The 20,111-nt window shown below is 45.4% G+C and overlaps 1 protein-coding gene across 12 annotated transcripts in view; it reads right to left on the bottom strand.

Annotated features, from left to right (window-relative positions):
* Window positions 1–20,111, bottom strand: part of Rtel1 (regulator of telomere elongation helicase 1) — a 33,068-nt gene that overhangs the window by 5,160 nt on the left and 7,797 nt on the right. For 6 of the 12 annotated variants that reach the window (XR_013051007.1, XM_042276971.2, XM_042276972.2 and 3 more), the window contains exons 7-24: window positions 19,004–19,079; window positions 17,018–17,102; window positions 13,948–14,013; window positions 12,925–13,078; window positions 9,934–9,972; window positions 9,786–9,864; window positions 8,502–8,599; window positions 7,137–7,192; window positions 4,092–4,166; window positions 3,902–3,983; window positions 2,085–2,217; window positions 1,819–1,932; window positions 1,688–1,728; window positions 1,424–1,509; window positions 1,204–1,281; window positions 692–769; window positions 200–346; window positions 6–142 (exon numbers count right to left, since the gene is read on the bottom strand). Coding sequence is in view for 10 of the 12 variants with exons in the window: in XM_042276971.2 (XP_042132905.2) it covers window positions 6–142; window positions 200–346; window positions 692–769; window positions 1,204–1,281; window positions 1,424–1,509; window positions 1,688–1,728; window positions 1,819–1,932; window positions 2,085–2,217; window positions 3,902–3,983; window positions 4,092–4,166; window positions 7,137–7,192; window positions 8,502–8,599; window positions 9,786–9,864; window positions 9,934–9,972; window positions 12,925–13,078; window positions 13,948–14,013; window positions 17,018–17,102; window positions 19,004–19,079 (1,624 nt within the window). In the remaining 2 variants the exon portion in view is untranslated. The remainder of the gene's footprint in view (window positions 1–5; window positions 143–199; window positions 347–691; window positions 770–1,203; window positions 1,282–1,423; window positions 1,510–1,687; window positions 1,729–1,818; window positions 1,933–2,084; window positions 2,218–3,901; window positions 3,984–4,091; window positions 4,167–7,136; window positions 7,193–8,501; window positions 8,600–9,785; window positions 9,865–9,933; window positions 9,973–12,924; window positions 13,079–13,947; window positions 14,014–17,017; window positions 17,103–19,003; window positions 19,080–20,111) is intronic. The other 6 variants (XR_013051008.1, XM_006994609.4, XM_076571407.1 and 3 more) reach the window with 1 other exon arrangement.

Below are 20,111 nucleotides of genomic sequence, written 5' to 3'. Positions count from 1 at the left end.
TGTACCTGTGGTCACATAGGAAGATGGCTCCATAGTCATGGCGGTGTCGGATAACCCTCCCAATAGCCTGGTTCACAGCCCTGGATGCCTGTTGTTGGTACCACTCTTGCCCAGAGAGGCACTGAAGAGGAAAGAATTTTGGCTATTGGGGTCATTGGTCCCTAAAGTTCCCTGCTCACCCAGCCATGTGGTACCTCACCTGACCTCCAGCCCCACTCCGGCTTCTCAACTCATCCAAGAACTGCATCTTGAGGACAACACGGGGATCCCTTCGTGGGGGATATGGGAGGCCAGTGACAATCACACCACGACCGTTCATGTCTGAGAAGTCCAGTCCTTCACTGGCCTAGAACATAGAAAACAGGCACTCCTCTCCCCTGCTGGTCTCTCCCCTGGCTTGGGGTCTGCCCATGCCCTAACCCTTCCAGCCATCTATCCCAGGTATTGCAGGGGCAAGACAAAGTTCCATTCTCAGATCAGGTCCACAGCTGGGCCCATGTTAATTCTGCCACACTCAGAACCAACCTCCTGCCTAACTTTGGCCTTGGCTACTAGTGCCCAGTACGGCCCCTAGCTAGCATGGCTCCTTACTCATTTACTTGCTAGATGTATGACCCAAGGCAGGAGCCTTGATTCAGCCTATGTAAGGAAAACAGGTAAGAATAAAGAGGGTGACCTGCAGAGACCTCACCTTTCCCCGGCACACTGCTAAGAAGGTGGCCCCACTAGACCCAGGGGAAGCAACTCGCTGGTAGTAGGCATCAATAACCTAGATGAAAAGGATGGTCAGCCAGGTTTAGCCTCCTGTCCCACTCAAGTGACACCCAAATCTTAGTTTCTAAGATGAAGGATGGTCTGAGCTGGGTGGGACATCAGGGTTCAGAAAGCATTTTCATGATCCCATTTCCAACAGAGGCACACCCAACACCCAGAGCCTGCCCAGTGTTTCCAGAAAACACAGGGAACCCCACACCCAGGGTAGCTGCTGGGTCCCAAGGACTCAGGCAGGAGGATGAGGGGCCATTATCTACATGCCAGACCATGCCAGAGGCCTTCTAAAAGGTGATACACTTGGAAGTAAGCACACAGCCCAGAACAGGCAGTCTGGAGCTAGCCAGGGTCCCTGGTCAGAGACAGTGGTCAGCTGGAGGCTCTGAGGAGTGGTAGAAACAAGCACCACCTGACTCCTAGTTTGTCACAGACCTCTGAGAAGCTGCCTTTGTTCCTGGGTTCCACAAATAGAGGCTTCAGCACCTCCACCTTCTTGGCCAAGTCTTGTGCCTGTGGGAGAAAGCCAGGATGTGAATGGATAGGTAAGGGCTGTAGCTACAGCCTTGTTTCATGGCTCTTTCCAACTACCTTGCCCAGACTTTCAGTCATATTGGGAGTTCCATCTCTCAGGAGCATATGTAGGGGAACGCACCCGCCAGAACTCCAGGCTTTTCTCCATGACAGGGTAGGAAGGGAAGAAGACCAGAAGCCCCTGGGGCACCACACGAGCGATGTTGCCTGGAAATGTCATAGCTGTGGTCCAGGCAAGGCTTAGAAGACTGCTGAGGGCCCTGTTGGTTCTTAGGAATGGAAATGGGGAAGTACCAAATCCCTAACCCCCATGGGATGGGACAGGGTAGAGGGTCTAGAACCAGACCAGTTAAGGAAGGAAGGAATTGTGTGGAGTAGTACTTACCCAGAGCCTTCCCCAAGGAAGATAAGCACTCCTTAGAAAACCTGTACAATTAGAGGCTGCTGCTATGAGAGAGGCCTAGATCTCAGCTATCCACAACACTGCAGAAAAGCCCAAAAACTAGGACCCCTTACCTTTTGTCATAGGCAGAGCTCAGCTGGACACCATCAGGTCCTCTGGGGACAACTCCCACCCAGAGCTGATTCCTGCCAATGATGTGTGGGTTCTCTAGACAGACTGGAAATGGGCTGGGAATGGCCAGAGGAAATAGATAACAAACCTGAGATCTGAGACCCTTCTGGACACTGGCCCACAGGAAGCCCTGGAGTCCAGGCCAGCATCCCCACCCCCATCCACCATGTTCCTAGTTTTTTGACTTCCAGCCAGAGGTGTCTCATACATCTGCATCTCCAGAGCGAAGGAGGACAGCGGAGCCAGTGTGCCACTGGTGAGGATAAGGGTTCGGACTCCTTGGTAGACCAGTTCACGCATGCTGTGGCTGGGACTGAAGCACCAGTAGCTCAGCACCTTCCCTGCAGGAGAACTGGGTATGAAGACAGGACTGGGGTCCACCACCTTCATCTACTGTGTTGAGAGAGCAAACCACTTGCAGTCACATAGGCCAGGTACACATACCAGGACAAATGGCAAGGTCTGAGCTGGGACCTGAGCCCAGCCTGTAATCTAGCCCCTCTCAGGGGTCCAGAGAGCAAGAAAGAGGTTGACTCAGGATACTGGCAGATACAAAGACATCTGGCCTCAACTTTTAACTTCTGTAGAAACCATGATATGTGGCACTGGATTTGGAGTTACTCTGCCAAAAGCACACAGGAAGGAAAAAGCATCCAAACTCCTGACATTTAAGGCATAACTGCTAAAAAAGGTATCAAAGCCCCAGACTCTGGTCACATCAGCAGCAGACAAGGTCACTGATTCAGAAGCACAGTTTCAAGCAATGCCTTACTGACTAGAACCACACACTGCTCATTCCCAGTGATCTCTGGAAGCTCCAAAAATTAAAACACCACAACTTAAAAGTCACTGTAGGCAAAGTCAGGTGCCATCAGAGACTATTTCCATCCTAAGTTGGAACCTGCCCTGCTTGAGCTTGAAGCTGTCAACAACCTCAATAAACTCATTTCATATAAATACCCTCTAGGGAAGACTACTTTGGAGAACTCTTCAGTACCTGAGCACTCACCAACCTCACAAGGCATCACTATCATAAAGGACACTTTTTGCTTGGAAAAGGGTGTTTTGTACAGTAGGGAGGCTCCAGGGAGGCAGAACCACACCACAGCTCCTGCTAAACACACAGCACCTCTAACCCTCTCCTCCCTCTAGGCCAGAATGACTTAAATGACAGCATCCACACAAGCTCCATTGGACTGCTTTTGCTAGCTGCAACCTGTAAGTTACAAAGCAGCCTCAGGATGTAGTAGCATACATTTGGGAGGCAGAGGCTGACAGATCTCTGTGAGTTCAAGGCCAGCCTGGTCTACACAGTGAGTTCCAAGACAGCTACATAGTGAGACCCTATCTTGGGAAAAAAACTAAACAAAACAAAGCAGCCCCCCAAAAAAAGTGGTCTACAAAAATGGAAAGATAGGAACAGAAGCTCACAGGCAAGGCATTGCTGGACAATGTGAGAGATGTGGGAGCTGGTGCTGTAGCCTTGCTGAGGAGCAAACTTAACATGTAAGCTGAGTGTTGTCTGAGTCAGTGGTTGCCACAAGGAACATCTGTGAAGCCAGACTCATTGCCAGTTGCCAGGGCTAACTATCGTGTAAGGTAGGTGGGGCAGAATACAGACAAGATCCCAGTGCTAAGACAGGGCAGTGGTGGAGCAAGCCTTTAATCCCAGCACTCAGGAGGCAGAGGTAGGTGGATCTCTGAGTTCAAGGCCATCCAGGAAGAGACTCTGTCTCAAAAAATCAAAGTAAGTAAGTAAGTAAGTAAGTAAGTAAGTAAGTAAGTAAGTAAGTAAAATAATAATAAAATTCAAAGAAGTGTACCCTAAGTGAGGGAGGGGAGGCCTTGCATGGCCCTGGTTCTGCCACTGCCCTACTAGGTGACTCTGGGTATATAACAGTGCTTCCAGCTTCCTCCAAGGTCTCTGGCTTTCAGTGGGCATAAGTGTGCATGACTCCACATGTGATGGTACTACTGTGCAAAAGTTAGACAGAGTAGAAAATTTCCTGCAGTGCAGGTTTGTACCTTGTTTCCTAGATGTAGTGGTGCTCCAGGCATCTGACCGCTGAGCTGTCCTCCAGTGGCTGGTTTCAGGGTGGATGTGTACCTGGAAGGACAAACATACATATACACCTACCTGCCCCAGTCCTAGAACAACTCTCCCACAGGTCTATGAGACCTCTCTACTAGCCCACATCCTGGAAGCTGCTCCTACCTTATAGGAATGTGAGATACCCAGCCCTACCAGGGAACCAGGGCTGCCTTCAGGAGGGTCCACACTGAACACGATCTGAAAGGCAAGATAACACAGCAAAAGGATTAGGAACCTGAGTTAAGAACACAAATACCTTCATGCTGAGATGGAAACTAAGGTCTCTTAGCCTAGCATACAAGAGCCCGAAGCTACTTTATCTTTCTCTTCACTCAGATGTTCAGGGGCCTCATCTGCCCAACCATGAAACTAGAGAGCATACCCAGGCTTAGGAGAAGTAGTTTAGCTGGGCTGTCACCTACTCCAAATGGCTCCAGAGCTCTCTTGGGCTTCTCCTACTGGGAGCCACCTGCACTTATTAGGAATGCAGCAGCCTAGACAGCCCTTACTTGACTAACTCAATTTACTCTTCCTTCAGTACCTCTTGGTATTCCAGATTAATCTAGAAATTCAACATTCAAGTTAAGATTATGGCAGGGTTCGTAAAGTCCAGGAATAGGGTGACCTCCCCAAATTCATCTAACAGGGGAAAGGCTAAGACAATTTATGGGAACAAAAATGAATTTATTTTAACCAGTATCAGAACTTACCAAAACCACAGCAAGTGAGAATTAAACAGTAAAGCAATATGACAACAGCAGCAAGAGACCAAAAAGTAGAAGAGCTGGATAAAAGCAGTCACTTGCCACTCACACCCTTTATGAGGAATGGCAGATAGATGCTCAGCCCTATACAAACCCACACAATTCTACAGAAGATTTCAAAACCCAAAGAAAACTAGGAATGGGTTAGGCAGCATGAGCCAGAGCAACAAAGTCTCTGGCAACAAGGAAACCTTTTCACCAAGCCTACTAAAAGACAGAAAAGGCAAGTAGAAGATATAAGATATGCCCATCATCTGAGGTGAACACACAGGATTTACAAAGCCTTCAAATCAGTGAGAAACACAGCCATACAAAAGCACCACCCACTGTGAGAAGCCACATCCATAAGGTAAAAGAAGTAAATGCGAGCCACTGAGGAACAGGTGGAAGTACTACACATAGTTCTGACCTCCTTCGACAGGGAAGTCTTTGCACTGACCGCCTATCTTGTAAAGGTAGCCTGTCACTGCTTCTGGCCTCCTTAACAGGCAGACCCTCCTTCACTGTGCTTCCCTGTTCACCTCCAGCTAAACTGACAACCCCAAACTCTCATCCCAGGGGTCTGCTCTGAGTAGAAATCCCGCACAGCCTGTGTGAGAACCCCCAGGCACTGTGTTCCACCCAATGTCCACTGAACCTGTTTGTTGTTGGCTGTGCCGATCTCTGTGCTGATCTCTGCACCCCTAGTAGCACCAGGGAGGCCCAGCTTCCCACTTGGGCTGAGTGAATAGGGCACCATGTTCTCTCAGGACCTATCTGTGTCTGCCTAGATTTCTGGCCTTCAGGATATCATCAGTTGGTGCTCTGAACCTCCTGAGCTGCCTTCATCATTCATATCCCCATCTGGCACAAACTGTGAGAGGGAATGGAAATGGTATAATCCATCCTTCCCTGGGCCTTGTATGAGGTGTTTAGAAACACTCTCACACACAACAACTTAAACTGGCCATATGAGGGAAGAGCAGGGCTCCCTGATCCCATGGGACTCGTGTGTTTCTCTAAGAATCCACAACACAAACATTTAAACTTAAAGAACAAGAGACATCTTAGATTGACACATCACCTGGTCCTGAAACACCAGACAGGTTTGTGGGAGATAGAAAATGAATCAACAAGAATCCCAGGTAACTAAAAGCCTGGTTCTCCAACCTAAGCAAGATGCGGTGGGATAAGGGGAAAACTTCACTCCATAGTATGAGCACACGCATTCACTCACATGTGAATGTTCGTAAGTATGAATGCCCACTACATGTCTGGCCCAGTTGAGCAAGAGGGAGGAAAAGAAAGTATTCTAGTCTAGAAGCCACAAGCCTACATCTGGCTGACCCTTCTCTTGCCTGACAAAATCTGAGGCTAGTTGCATTTCTGTGCACATTTCCATGTCCTGACAAGAATTCTTGGAACCAACAGTTATACTAGAAGCAGCTGAGAGATGAGCAACTCACCAGTTACCTGTTCTACTACTGAGGAACATGCTAGCAAGGATCTAGTTAGCACAGTACCAGGATGGAGAATGGAAGGTACCAGGGGCCTTTGTAGCAGCTGCCAAAGAAATTCCAAATCACTGGGCAAGCAGGTCTATGTTCCAAAAATCATGGATAATGGAGCTATCTCTTTTACAAACAAATTATGGAGAACAGTATTCTGGGGAATACAGAGGTTATACTGTTCACATGAGCCCTTTAGGTCTAGGAATAGCAGGGCTCCATGGATACCAGGCACACATGTGGTATACATAATGCATACAGGCAAAAATACCCATTAACATACAAAAATTAAAAAAAAAGAAAGAAAGAAAAAAAAAAAGAGTGCTGGTGCACTATACCTGAGGACAACTGCATGTCACACAGACAAGGAGAAGAAAGGCACCAAAACAGCACAGTGACAAGCAGGAAGAGACCTGATGAGGTAGTAAGAGTCTACATGCTTCTCTGTCAGGGCTCTACAATTCCACCTTTGTCTTTGACAGTGGCTCCATAGTCATCCCTCCCTCTGCTAGGGACACATAGATCATGGCACTTAGAGGGTCCATTTGCCTTTTCCCTGAGATCAGATCATTTGTTTCTGGATTTCTCCCAGTCTGAATCTGGAGCTGCTATGAACAAGGAGGTCCTGCCAGGCCCCAAAGGGCACTAGTGGACTCTAAATAGCTCCTGACCTCACTCTTCATAGTACCTTGGTCCTAAAACACTACTCTAGATGTATCTGGTCACTGAAGAGTCAAAAATGTCAGATCTGTCCTCTGTTTCTTCCCACTGAGGCCTACATTGCATTCAGGTGAAAGTAAGATGCTAAAGGGTTTGTTAACCACAGACGTGATATAAGGACCTTTGTCCATTCCCTGAAGCCCTTGCTGCCACTTCCAAAAACAGAGACACCCCAATAATTAAAAGCAGTCTCCTACCTGGATAATGTCCATGAGCTTCTGCAACCCAACTGTGTTGGTGAATACACCAGTACCTGTGGAGCATCGGGGAGCTGACATCCACACAAGCAGAAGAGACACTGAATCCCACATTACAAGGAGCCAGCACAGATTCACTTTCAAGCTCTATCTCAGGTCTGCTGGAAGCAACCAGACTCCCCATAACCAATATCAGGGACGGGATGTGCTAAGGAAGGGCAGATGACCTGTTCTGCCTGGTGTTAAGGAGCAGTCAAATGGGGAATCTTCCCAAAGGAGTTCAGGCTTCCAAAATAACTCGGTGGTCAAAGGTAGAGGGTGGCTGCTATCCCCCAGTGCATATCAGATATTGCTGCATGTGGCACTGGAGACCTCACTCCACTCAGCAGAATAGCTCATAAGAACACTGCCCTTTGGAAACTGAGCAGAAATCAGATCTGGTAGCAAGGGGGAGAAGCTAGAGAGGCTCACATCTCACTAAATCCACTAAGGTTTCTAATATTCCTCCATAAAAAGGGAATAACTAGGACATACTACAGTAAGAAACCACAAACAGGGAGCTGAAGAGATAGCTCAGAGGTTAAGACTGACTGTTCTTCCAGAGGTCCTGAGTTGAACTCCCAGCAACCACATGGTGGCTCACAACCATCTAAAATGAGATTTGGTGCCCTCTTCTGACAGGCAGGCAGAACACTGTATACATAACAAATAAATAAATCTTAAAAAAGAAAAAAAGAAAAAAAGAAACCACAAAAAGGAAAGCTGCAAAAGAGAATAATGGTTGGCCAAATGTCGCTACTGCCTCCATGTCGCAATGAGAAAGAGGAAGCTAGCTGGACCCTGTAATCTTTTTTTTTTTTTTAAGATTTAATTATTTATGTATACAGCATATGTGACTGCAGGCCAGAAGAGGGCACCAGATCTCATTACAGGTGGTTGTGAACCACCATGTGGTTGCTGGGAATTGAACTCAGGACCTCTGGAAGAGCAGTCAGTGCTCTTAACCTCTGAGCCATCTCTCCAGCTCTGGACCCTGTAATCCTAGCACTCTAGAGATAAAGGCAAGAGCCAGTCTGAGTCTGAGATATATAGCGTCCCAGAAAAAGAGGGCTAGGGATGGGGATCAATGGTAGAGCACTTGTCTCTGCCATGAATGAGATCCTGGGTTCAATCTCCAGTACTACCCAAAAGTAAATAAACAAGCACAAAAGGTGGGATAGTTGAGGAGCTTCACTGACTAGATTCTTGTTCATGAGGAAGGCATGATAACAACCTGCTGGACATGGAATAATAACCCCCCTCCCCAATTCATCTACATCAAAATCACTAGGCTGGCACGCTCCATAAGGGTAACCCAAGACTCACGTCCTGCCAGGTGCTGGATTATCTGGTCCAGTGATTCCAAAATGCAGCCTTTGGTTTGAAATGTTATTTGGGCTTCAGCAAATAGCTCAAAGATGTAGCTGCCAAAGAGGAGAACAGAAGCTTGAAACTGAGGAGACAAGGCTATGGTTTCTGGGAACCTACAAGGTATGGGTAAACTTGAAATTTCTGGTACTCAGAAATAACTGCTGAGTACTTCAACGAGGTCAAGACTGGAGATAAGAGGCTTCTCCCTTCAGTGATCTCCTGGTAGGCAGAGTACAGTAGGTTACTATCATGAGAATCACTACCTACCAAGGAAAAGACCAGGTATTTGGGCATGAGACCACAATCAGAGGTGGCCTGAGTATAGGCCTTTGCAGCTAAACTCTGGGTTGTAACTCTAAGAGCCTTGGAAAGAGATGGGAAGGGGGCAACAGAAGCCACAGAAGCGGGGAGGCTGTGGCAGGGTCTTTAGGTGCAGGTAGAGAAGGCCAAGAAAGCACACTAGAACCCAGGTCAGGCTGGTATATCAGGTTTATCTAGAAGTAACTGAGAGTACCTACAAAGGCTACTGCTCAGGGCAACAAAATGTTTCAAGGAGAAGGTAGGAAGCCCAAGACCCCAGAAAACGCTTTACCCTCCATAAGCCCAGACCAGGTCCTAGCACAGCCACTGGCTGCATGCTGTAAGAGCAACCCCTCAGTCCCGGCTACAGTCCCTCATCAGCCTTCAAACTAGGCTACCTACAGTTGTTCGGAAAAAAAACAGATCATGGCACAATCTAAGAGCCCTAAACAGGCCTCAGTGATAGCACTGATGGTTCCAACCGGCATTTAATACATCAGCAAGAGGCCAGAGAGAGTTGGAGGAAAAAGCTGGAGGAGACACTGTGTAGTAGTGTGTGTTGTTATTCCCAAGGTTTTCAATGACTACATTAAAAAGCTGGCAACTGGCTTGGAGAGATGGTCCAGTAGTTAAGAGTGCTTGCTCCTTTTCCAGAAGACCTGTGTTTGGTTTCCAGAGCCCATATAGAGTAGCTAGCTCACAACTGTCTGTAACTCTAGATCTAGGACATCCAACAACCCTTTCTAAATTACACAGGCACCAGCACACATTTACACAAATACACACACACACACACAGAAAGAAAAAAATAAATCTTTTTTAAAAACCTGGTAACTCTTCTTAAGCCTTGAAAATTGAAAGCAGACCCCATTGCTGGGTGAAGGCTCAGACAGAACCTCGTGAGGACTTGCGGTAATGAGGTCAGCAGCTATCCCTCACCTTCCAGGTTTGGTGACTCCTCTGTCATCCCCAGGCAGCTGGACAGCATCAATAGCCCCCTCCAGGCGAAGCAGGATCACTGTGAATCAAGGGCATGTTAGGGGCATGCCTTCCACCCAGCCCAAGGGGAAGGAAGGGAAACACTTACTCTTCAGCTTTGCGATGTCTTCCAGCTCCATGTTGAGCCCTGGGTAAGAAAGTATGTACACAATTCCATACCTTTCTAGCACTGTCTGTAGCCTCAAAAACTAGGTTTTTGAGGGTTCCCAGTGTGGTAGAAAGGGTAGGTGGGTGGGAGGTGAGGTGGGGCCCACATTTGAATTGGATACAATAGTACAAGCCCATGTTCACCTTTAGAAATACACATAAACACATCCTCCCACACAGAGGTTCTTTATACTCTGCTCCCAAAGACCTCAAAATAATTAATGGCCAATGACAATTAACATGTGCCCACATATGCTCAGACAAAAATGAGGACATATGAGAACAGAGGACAGACAGTAAAACATCTGAAGGGAAACCAGGGCTTGCGGATGGTGTCAGGTCTAGGCAGGAAGTAGTAGAATTTTGCCACAAACACAGTGGCAAAGAAGTTGTCCATGGTTGCTAGGCCAGGTTAGCAGGACATAGAAATTACCTTCAAGAGTATTTCAGTGGGATATTGAGCCTCAGCAGTAAGACTGATGATGGGTTGTATCAACCACAGATAGTTAAACACATCAGTAATGATTAATATTGGTTAATATTGTCAACCTGATATTCTCAAGAATAAGCAAGGACAAAATCTCTGGTCAGTTATGTTCATGAAAGAGTTTCTAGGCTGGGTTAATTGAAATGGTAAGACCTATCCTAAATATGAGCAGAGCCATTCCATCGGCTACAGTTCTGAACTGAATAAAAAGTTAAAGGTGCTGGGCGGCGATGGCGCATGCCTTTAATCCCAGCACCCAGGAGGCAGAGCCAGGCAGATAGATCTCTGTGAGTTCCAGGCCAGCCTGGTCTACAGAGTAAGATCCAGGACAGGCACCAAAACTACACAGAGAAACCCTGTCTCAAAAAAACCAAAAAGTTAAAGGTGACAAAAATAAATAAATAAATAAATTTTAAAAACAAAACAAAAACACAGATTTCTGTGAGTTCCAGGCCAAGCTGGTCTATATAGATTTAGTACAGCCAGAGTTACATAGAGAGACCCTGTCACAAAAGGAGGGAGGGGGGAGCTCAGCAGCATCTCACTCTCTTCTCTCATTCCCTCCCCTTTCTCTCTCTCTTTCTCTCCCCTCACTTTTGTTTCCTGACTACAGACACACCAGCTGCTCAAGCCCTTGCCACTACAAAGTCCCAGTTATGATGGATTGTACTCTGAGAATGTGAGCCAAGATAATCCTTCCTTCCATAAGTTGCTTTGGTTAGGTATTTTGTTATGACGAGGAGAAAAATAACAAACCAACACTCAGACATGCTATTTAAACACTGTTCCCCTCTGAAGATAACACTCAATTGCTAATTGAGAATCAACTCAAGCTTTCAGATTTGAAATGGGTGGTGTGTGTTAAGCATGACCCTGCTTTTCCAATATAAACAGTGTCACCACAAAGCTGAAGAATCTTTACATTATTTCTGCTACAAAATTAAAGGGCTGAGTGAGACAGCACCACCTTGAAATCACTCATCAAATAGCTACGTTACCACAGAAAAGGAAGGAGGTAACCAGGAGTCATCAAGAGATGAATTAGAAGTTGGGTAAAAGACCACTCAGAGAAGCAGAGCTATGGCTGTGATGACAAACCCCCTTCTTGATTGGTGGTGATTCCCTGGGTGTTTAGTTCATCATGTATCTCACAAGAACATCTATTCTCTTTTGTGTGTGTGTATGTGCTGTATGCATACATGCCTGTGTTTATATCCATGTATATCAGCTTGTGCACATAGAGGCCAAATGAGGATATCAGTTGTCTTCCCCACTGCTCATTAGCTTTATTCCCTTAAAACAAGGTCTCTCACTGAACCTGGAATTCAATGTTTTGGATAGGCTGGCAGGCCAGTGAACTCCCAGGATCCACTTGTCTCTCTATCTGTAACACTGTGGTTATAAGCACAAGCAGACACAGCTGACGTTTTTGTGGGGATTTCCTGTACCTGTGCATTGCTTTAAAATTAAAAGCAGGGCTGGGTATAGTGGTACATGCCTTTAATCCCAGCACTCAGGAAGCAGGGGCAGGCAGATCTCTGAGGCCAGCCTGGTCTACATAGCAAGTTTCAGGACAGCCAGGACTGCACTGAGAGACCCTGTTTCAAAAAACAGCCCCCCCCCCCCCGCTCCCCCCCCAAAAAAAGCTAGGAAAAGATGTAAAGACTTTAGAAAACACTGGAAAAACTAGGGTTGGGGATATAGCTCAGTTAGCAGAACACTTACTGAGTATGCACAAAGTGCTGGGTTTGATTCCAGCATCAAATAAACCAGGAATGATGGCCTAAGTTTAAAATCTCAGCACCTGGGAGGTAAAGGCAAGAGGACCTGAAGCTAAAGTCCATCCTTTCTTTCTGACATAAGTTGGAGGCCAGCCTGAGCTACATGAAACTCGTCTCAAAGAAAAAATGAAAAACACTGAAAGTATCCAATGAGCCAGTCCCCCCTGGTCTACAAAGATGTTATATAGCATTTTCCTACAACTAAAACACTCCATCCAGGAGGGAAGAGGAAAGTCCATAAGACTCAATGTACAAGAGTCACAAGTTCCCTCCTTATACAGGTTATACAGGCAGCAACAGTTGCTAGGGAGAAGAGGCTTTGCCCCTTGAGTACCTTTTACTCATGTGGCCTGCTGTCATTCTTTTGTTTGTTTGTTTTTTGAAACAGGGTCTCTCGATGTAGTCTTGACTGTCCTGGAACTCACTAAACTAGAATGGGTAGAAGTATTTCTTTGGTCTGTTATTGGTGCCCTATCTGGGATAAACAGACAGGAAGTCACACAACAGGAACCTTGAACCAAGTGTCTCAGCAAACTCCTGTCCTAGAGTGCTATCTAGACAAAAGGTACCAGGAAGATCAGACACTGCTCTACTGCAGAATATACTTCTAAGATGCCTCTAATAGGCCCAGACTCTACTTTTCAGTTCTTGGTCATAAACTTACCTGTGCTGGGGGTATCTGCACTGAACTCCAGTTGGAGTTCACCCTGCTGAGCCACCCGGGCTTGCTCCTCTAAAACCTGGTTAATAGCCTCCAGTCCTGAAGCCACATCACGGGGGGTCAAGTCAAAGGAGGCTGACTCCTCACATATCTTCTCCTGAGGGCCAAAGCAAATCCATGTTACAGCAGAGTAGAGCAGAATGGGGACTCTAGGAAGCAGAAGTGAAGATGCAAGAGGGACTGGAAGACAATAGCCAACTCCCCAGAACTCGAGTTCCTGATCTCTAAAGTCAAAGCTGGTCCAAAGATAACTCATTGATCACACCAATATTTTAAAACATTATTTCACTTGAGTTGCCAAGATTTTGCTATAGGAATATTTATCAACAAAAGCAGTATTTTTGGCTTCAAAAGTCAGAAGATACCACATATTGGCTCAATAATTCCTATAGCAACAGTTGCCTGGAGCCAAGTAGGAAGTAAGGTCCTGCTTTGGGTAGGGTGGAACTGGCTCTCTATCAGTCTAATCCCAGGCTCCATAGCAGCTAAGGATGATGCTATTCATTCTAGACAACCCTGAGCAAACAGAGACAAAAGAGACAGGGGTGGTGGAGTCACTGTGACAATGTGCTGGTAAAAAGGGACGAAGGGACCCAGGAGGGCCTCCAGGAACCACTCTTGTTGCTATTGCCACCAAAGATGAGCAGTAGCCTAAACAGCAGAGACATGTAAGAAAGACAATAGAGTATGGTACAAGAGACAGCAGAGTCAGGATATCCCTACCAACTGGCTAGAAGGGCAGAAGCCCAGTAGAGGTACGCATATGGACCCTGTACCTAAGGACACACCTGAAGCCCAACTGGCCAGTCCAGGTGAGGCAACTGATAGACCATCAGAGGAGCAGTAGCACCTGGGTCTGCTTGGTACTGAGAACTAGGCTTCTGGGTCCAAGGCAGAGCTTCTCCAGAAAATATCTAGCAAGTTGGGAGAGATAGGAAACACAGCATAGAAGCTAAGGAGACTCACCACATTGTGGGCTTCATCAAAGATCACGACTGTCCCCTTCAGGTCAATGTTGTGTGCCTTACGACTCTACAAAGAAGAGAAGTTACCATGGGCTGGAGCTGAGTCAGGCAAGGCCAACTTAGAGTGCAGGCCTGCCTATACAGGAAAAGAGGGAACCTGAGGCATGTGGTGGGCACCAAACATCATAAACAGGTCACATACACATTATGGAAGAATGAACAAAGGTTCTCATACTCCACTGTAAGGATTGGCACTTGCTCCAAGTTGACTTAAAGCAGATTTACAGTACCTGTTGTGGAATATTTGTATACTGTGTGAAGATGTGGTGCTATGATTGGTATAATAAAAAGCTGTATGGCCAATAGCTTGGCAGGAGAGGATAGGCGGGACTTCCAGGCAAAGAGAGCTGATGTCAGAGGGATGAATCTAGGTGCATGGGAGATGCCAACGGGACGTACAGGGCAGAGGAAAGGTAACCAAGCCACATGATAGAACATAGATTAATAGAAACAAGTTAATTAAATTATAAGAGCTAGTTAGAAAGATGCCTAAGCTAAGGCCAAGCTTTCATAATTAATAGTAAGTCTCCACGTTATTATTTGTAGGCTGGTGGTCCCAATGAGAAAGTACTACTACAAGTACCTATCCAAGCCTAAGCAAAGTTGGATGCTTATGGCCATCTGTATCAGGGAATTGTTCACACAGCAGAAAGGAGTATATGCTACAGTCAAGAGGACAGCCAAGTAATCCAATAAAATGGGATTGCCCCTAAGCCTGACAACCTGATTTCAATCCCTGGAACCTACAAGGTAGCAGAGGAAGAGAACTGAACTTACAAGTTAAATGTACAGTTATATTTTGTTTTGTTTTGCAACATTAGGCACCAAACCAGGCTCAAGTGCTCTATCACTAAGCTTGGGCTGGCCTTACTCTCATGATCTTTCTGCCTCAGTCTCCAGAGTGCTGAGATTACAGGAGTACATTACTATGTTCAGCATCACAGCTGGATTTTGTTTGTTTTTTTTAAAGATTTATTTTTATTAGCCAGGCAGTGGTGGTGCACACCTTTAATCCCAGCACTTGGGAGGCAGAAGCAGGTGGATCTCTGTTCCAAAAATTTAAAAAAATTACCAAAACCAAATAAATAAATAAAATCTCAACTTGCTCTCAAGCTGCATAGACCTCCCCTATTCCTTCAAGAACTTTCAGTTTCAGCCTTTGCATTTAGACATGCATAGTGAGGACTAAGACTCATTTTTTCCAAAAGAATATCCACCTATTCCAGGACCATGTTTTGAAAATAAGATAAAAACTACAAATGTCTATTCCCCACTGAATTCCTTTGGTGTGTATGTCAAAACCCTACACTGCAGTACTGAGCTCACTAACCACTACTCCACTGAGCTATAAGCACAAATTTGCCATTCTGGATTTTGCAATGATTACTAACCTAGTTCTTTAAAACTGTCATGCTGAGGGCAGCAAGATACCTCAGCAGGAACCATCCACTGGAGCCTTCTGTCTGTCTACTCCCCCACTCCAGACACAAAAACCCAAGCTATATAAGAGATACCGGGGATTCCCAAAGAGTACCACCATGCCCGGTGCATGAATTATTTTTGAATTCCTGGTATCCAGAGAAGTGCTTGGCAACGAAGCTCAAAAGAAGCTGTTGAGTAAATTAATAAAGACAAAAAACAATGTGGAAAAAACACACACACACACACACAAAGAGATGCCTAGGCTAGTACCCAGCACTGTAAGTTCTTGATGATTACTTACCACAAGGATTAGAAGCAAGATGCCCACCAAGTTATTTCACTACAAGTTACTGAACACATGGAGTATATCCTAAGCTATGGGAGCCAAGAATGTTAACAGAGTGCTTGCCTAACATGCATGAAGCCTTGGGTTTAAAACAGACCTAGTGGTACATGCCTACATTTGTAGCCCTCAGGAGGGTAGAGGTAGGAGAATAAAAAGTTCCTCAGCCATATATCCTCAGGTTAGAAGTCAACCTGAGATACATTTGACCCCATGTTAAAAAAAAATCCTAGCTTTAGGACAAACAAGAAGATTCAGTGGGTAGAGGCACTTGCTGTCAAGTAAGACAACCTCAGTTCAATTTCTGGGACTCTGCTGGGCTGTGGTGGCACACACCTTTAATCCCAGCACTTGAGAGGCAGAGGCAAGCGGATCTCTGTGAGTTCGAGGCCAGCCTGCGCTATAGAGCGAGATCCAGAAAAGGCGCAAAGCTACACAGAGAAACCATGTCTCGAAAAAAACAAAACAAAAACCAAAAAAAAAAAAAAAAAAAAAAAAAAAAAAAAAAAAAATTTCTGGGATTCATATGGTACATATGGTAGAAGGGAGAAGTTCTGATTTCCACATACACAACACACATGTATTTGTGAACACACATAAACTAACTAAATTTTACATATAAATAAATATATATAAACATAAATATATAAAAAATTTGAGGGTTTTTTTTTTTTTAATATTTTTATTTCTTTTAAGACAGGGTTTCTCTGTATAACAGCTTTGGCTGTCCTGGAACTCTCTTTGTAGACCAGGCTGGCCTTGAACTCATGAGATCCACTTGCCTCTGCCTCCTGAGTGTAAGGATTAAAGGTGTGTGCTGCCACTGCTCAGCCATAATTTAAAACTTTTAAGAAAGAGAAAAAATTCTAGCTATGTTAAATGAAACGAGTAGTACACAAAAAGATGGCCAGACAAACATACAAAATATCAGGGCGGACAAAAATGCTCAAGTTTCCTGAGTCGTCTGCACTTCCTGTGATCTGATCAGTGACTGAGCTGAACCATCAGGACCAAGGGTAAGCAAATCCTGGGCTCTTCTCAGTGTAGTCAGCCTGCCTATGCCCAGGTAGCTTAGAATGATGAACCCATTTCTCTAGCTTATTCATAGCTGCATCTGTACAGGTCAATAATGGAAAAGAGGCCTCCTCCCCACATTTGCTCTCTGAAGACCTAACAAACAAAAGCTCAGGTAGCCACTCCAAAGCCCAGGGACAACCCTGAACATAAGTAATCACCAACTCCTCACCTTAGCATCCAACAAGTAATTGTATGGCATAAAGATGATGTCAGCTTGCTGCTTCATGTTTCGAGAAAGGTAGTATGGGCACACTCTGGATGTAAAAGGAGACATAAGACCCTGTAAGTCCCTTCACAGGGGATATGCAAAAGGTGCAACCATTACATGAACCACTGTGCCCTCTGATAAAGGAGAAACCTCTCTTTCTGTACACAGAGCAAGCATCAAAGAAATTGGTACCTGGGATAAAAAATTTGATGGTGTTGGGCTTGGTGGTACACATCTTTATTCCTAGCACTAATGAGGCAGAAGTAAGATCTCTGATCAGGCCAGACTGATCTTAAAAATGAGTCCTGGATCACACAGTTCTGGGCCACACAGTGAGACTGTTTCAAAAAACAAACAAGCAAACAAGCATACAACCTCAAAACTAGATGGGATCAGGGAAATGTCTCAGCAAGTAAATCACTTGCCATACAAACCTGGTAAGCTCAGTTCGATTCTTAGAATCTACATAAAGTTCAAAAAAGAGAACCAATTCTACAAAACTGTCCTCTGACACCCACACCAACCATACATACATACACACACAAATAATAATGAGCTGAGACTGTAACTGAGTTAGTAGAATGTTTGTCTGATGTGTACAGCACTGGGGTCAATCCCCAGTATCATATAAGCCCGACCTAGTGGTGCATGCACCACCTGAACACTCAAAACTTGAAAGCAAAAAGATCAGCTCAAGGTCATCAGGCTAGGGACTTGGCTCAGTGAGTAAAGTACTTGCCATATAAGCATGAACAACATAGTCCAGATCCCCAAAATCCATATAAAGCCAGAAATTATAACTTCAGAGAGATAGGAGGCAGACAGGACAATTCTTGTAAGTTCTTGAGCCAGTTAGCCTGGCATACTCAATGATAACAAGAGATTCTATTTTAAGGTAGAAAGCAAGAACCAACACCCAAGGGTTTACACCTACACACACCATACAAACACACAAAAATTTAAAAATAGGGGGTCATCTTGGTCACACAGTGAGCTCAAAGCCAGCCTTTTATTTATCTGCCTAAATAAAAAATAAGAACAAAACCAGGAAAGTCTCCAAAAAAATCAAAATCTAGCCCCATTCTTGGGCACAGGTCACCAGAAACAAAAAACAGAAATATAAGAAATACAAGAAAGAAAAGAATAAAGAAAGAAAGAGAGAGAGAGAGAGAGAGAAAGAGAGGGAGGGAGGGAGGGAGGGAGGGAGGGAGGGAGGGAGGGAGGGAGGGAGGGAAGGAGAGTGGGAAGAAGAAAGGAAGGGAAGGATGTAAGTAAGTTAGTTTGGTTTCTCCTTGGTATAACCAAGTCTCAAGTTTCAATCTGTTTTTCTTTTTTGCAGTAACAGGAAGGGAACCCCAGGGCCTCGTAGAAATCAGGCAAGAACTACATACAGCCTTGGCTGTTGAAGTTTTTACTATTACCACTTCAATCTACAAAGCTACTAAAGTCATAGATGGATAAGCAGGCTTGGCAGTGCACACCTATGATCCCAACATGTGAGAGGTAGAGGCAAGAGGACCAGTTCAGGGTCATTCTCAGTTATGTAGCAAATCTTGGAAGTCAGCATGGACTATATGAGACTCTGTCTCAAATAAAACAAACAAAACCCCACAGATTTGCTATCCTCAGAAGGAAGGGAGTTAAGCTTCATATATCCACAAAGAAAGCCATCCACGGTGCACTAAGTCAGAGAGCATTTGGAGAATAAGCACAAACAAAACTGTGCTTGTACACACAGACACTGTTCACAATGGTCATCCTGGAGTGGGCTAAGAGACAGGGAACAGGAGCTGATTTCATATTTTTCACTTTATATTCCTCAGAACTGCTTAAATTCTTTTTACATTATTAGTTTCATAAAAAGAAAAGCAAATGTATTGTGCTTCCCATATGAGAGCCTATCAAGGAAGGATAAAACAGCCATGGCCTCATGGGGAGAGGTCTCACTTGTGTTTGCTTCCATTCTTGACAAGGTCTTCAATGTCCAGGATGGGGGTGGCCAACTCCTGCTCCAGGCTTTTCTCTGCAGGTAAGATACAGAGTAAGCACACATGCTCAAAGACCCCGAGAGACACCCTAGAAAAAGAGCTCCCGTGAGGCTGGTAACACAGCGTTCTGCTACCTTTGGACTTATCAGAAAGAATCCTTACCAAGTAGACCAAGTCCCCACCAGGAGAGACCACAACCTGAAGTGATCTCAAGAGAGCCCTATTCTGTACTTGGGAGTCAGGTACCAGTCTAAGATACCAATACCTCCCAAGGTTCTAAGCAGCCTGTCTATTCCTGGACATCCCAAAACAGGACAGGAAAGGCTTTATAAGGCCCCCTGAGGTAGAGTGGGGCAGAGCAGCCCAGACTTACAGCTTTTCATCATCCTTCACAGAGCATACAAAATAAGCTGGGCATGGTGATGCACGACTTTAATCCCAGCACTCTGGAGGCAGAGGCAGGCAGATCTCTGTGAGTTCGAGGCCAGTCTGGTTTACAGAGTGAGTTCCAAGATAGTTAGGGCTGTTACACAAAGAAACTCTGTCTCGAAAAACCAATAATAATAATAATAATAATAATAATAATAATAAAAATAATACCACTCACTCTAGCTTTCTACCAATCAGTGGACCCAGATTGGCACCAAAAGGAAAGCTGGCACCTCAAATGCCATAGCAGGGCACGCAGGCAGAGCCTACCCAGTTCAACTTGTAGTCCATTCAATTCCTTATAAGAGCAGCTCAAGAATAGGCACCATCTGTGCTGGCTACAAGGCACAAGGCAGAAAGGCCCTTAAGGACTACACTGTCATAACACAACTCCCCAACCAGAAACTATTGGAATGCCTTAGGAAGTGACTGCCAACTATGGAGCAGCCATATATGGAACCCAGCAAACCTCCCCACAGCTCCCAGCTCTACTTCCTACAGTGTCCATTTCATGCCCAAACCAGGTATCAGGCTCCCTCTCTGAAGTTAGAACTAAGGCCCATCTCTCAGCTGCAGAGGCTAAAACACAGACACACACACACACAACCACAACCAGTGGAGCCCCAGGAATAGCAGGG

Source organism: Peromyscus maniculatus, chromosome 4 (genome assembly GCF_049852395.1).
Source record: "Peromyscus maniculatus bairdii isolate BWxNUB_F1_BW_parent chromosome 4, HU_Pman_BW_mat_3.1, whole genome shotgun sequence".
In the NCBI taxonomy this organism is placed as follows: domain Eukaryota; kingdom Metazoa; phylum Chordata; class Mammalia; order Rodentia; family Cricetidae; genus Peromyscus; species Peromyscus maniculatus.
This window is presented reverse-complemented; position numbering and strand designations above follow the sequence as displayed.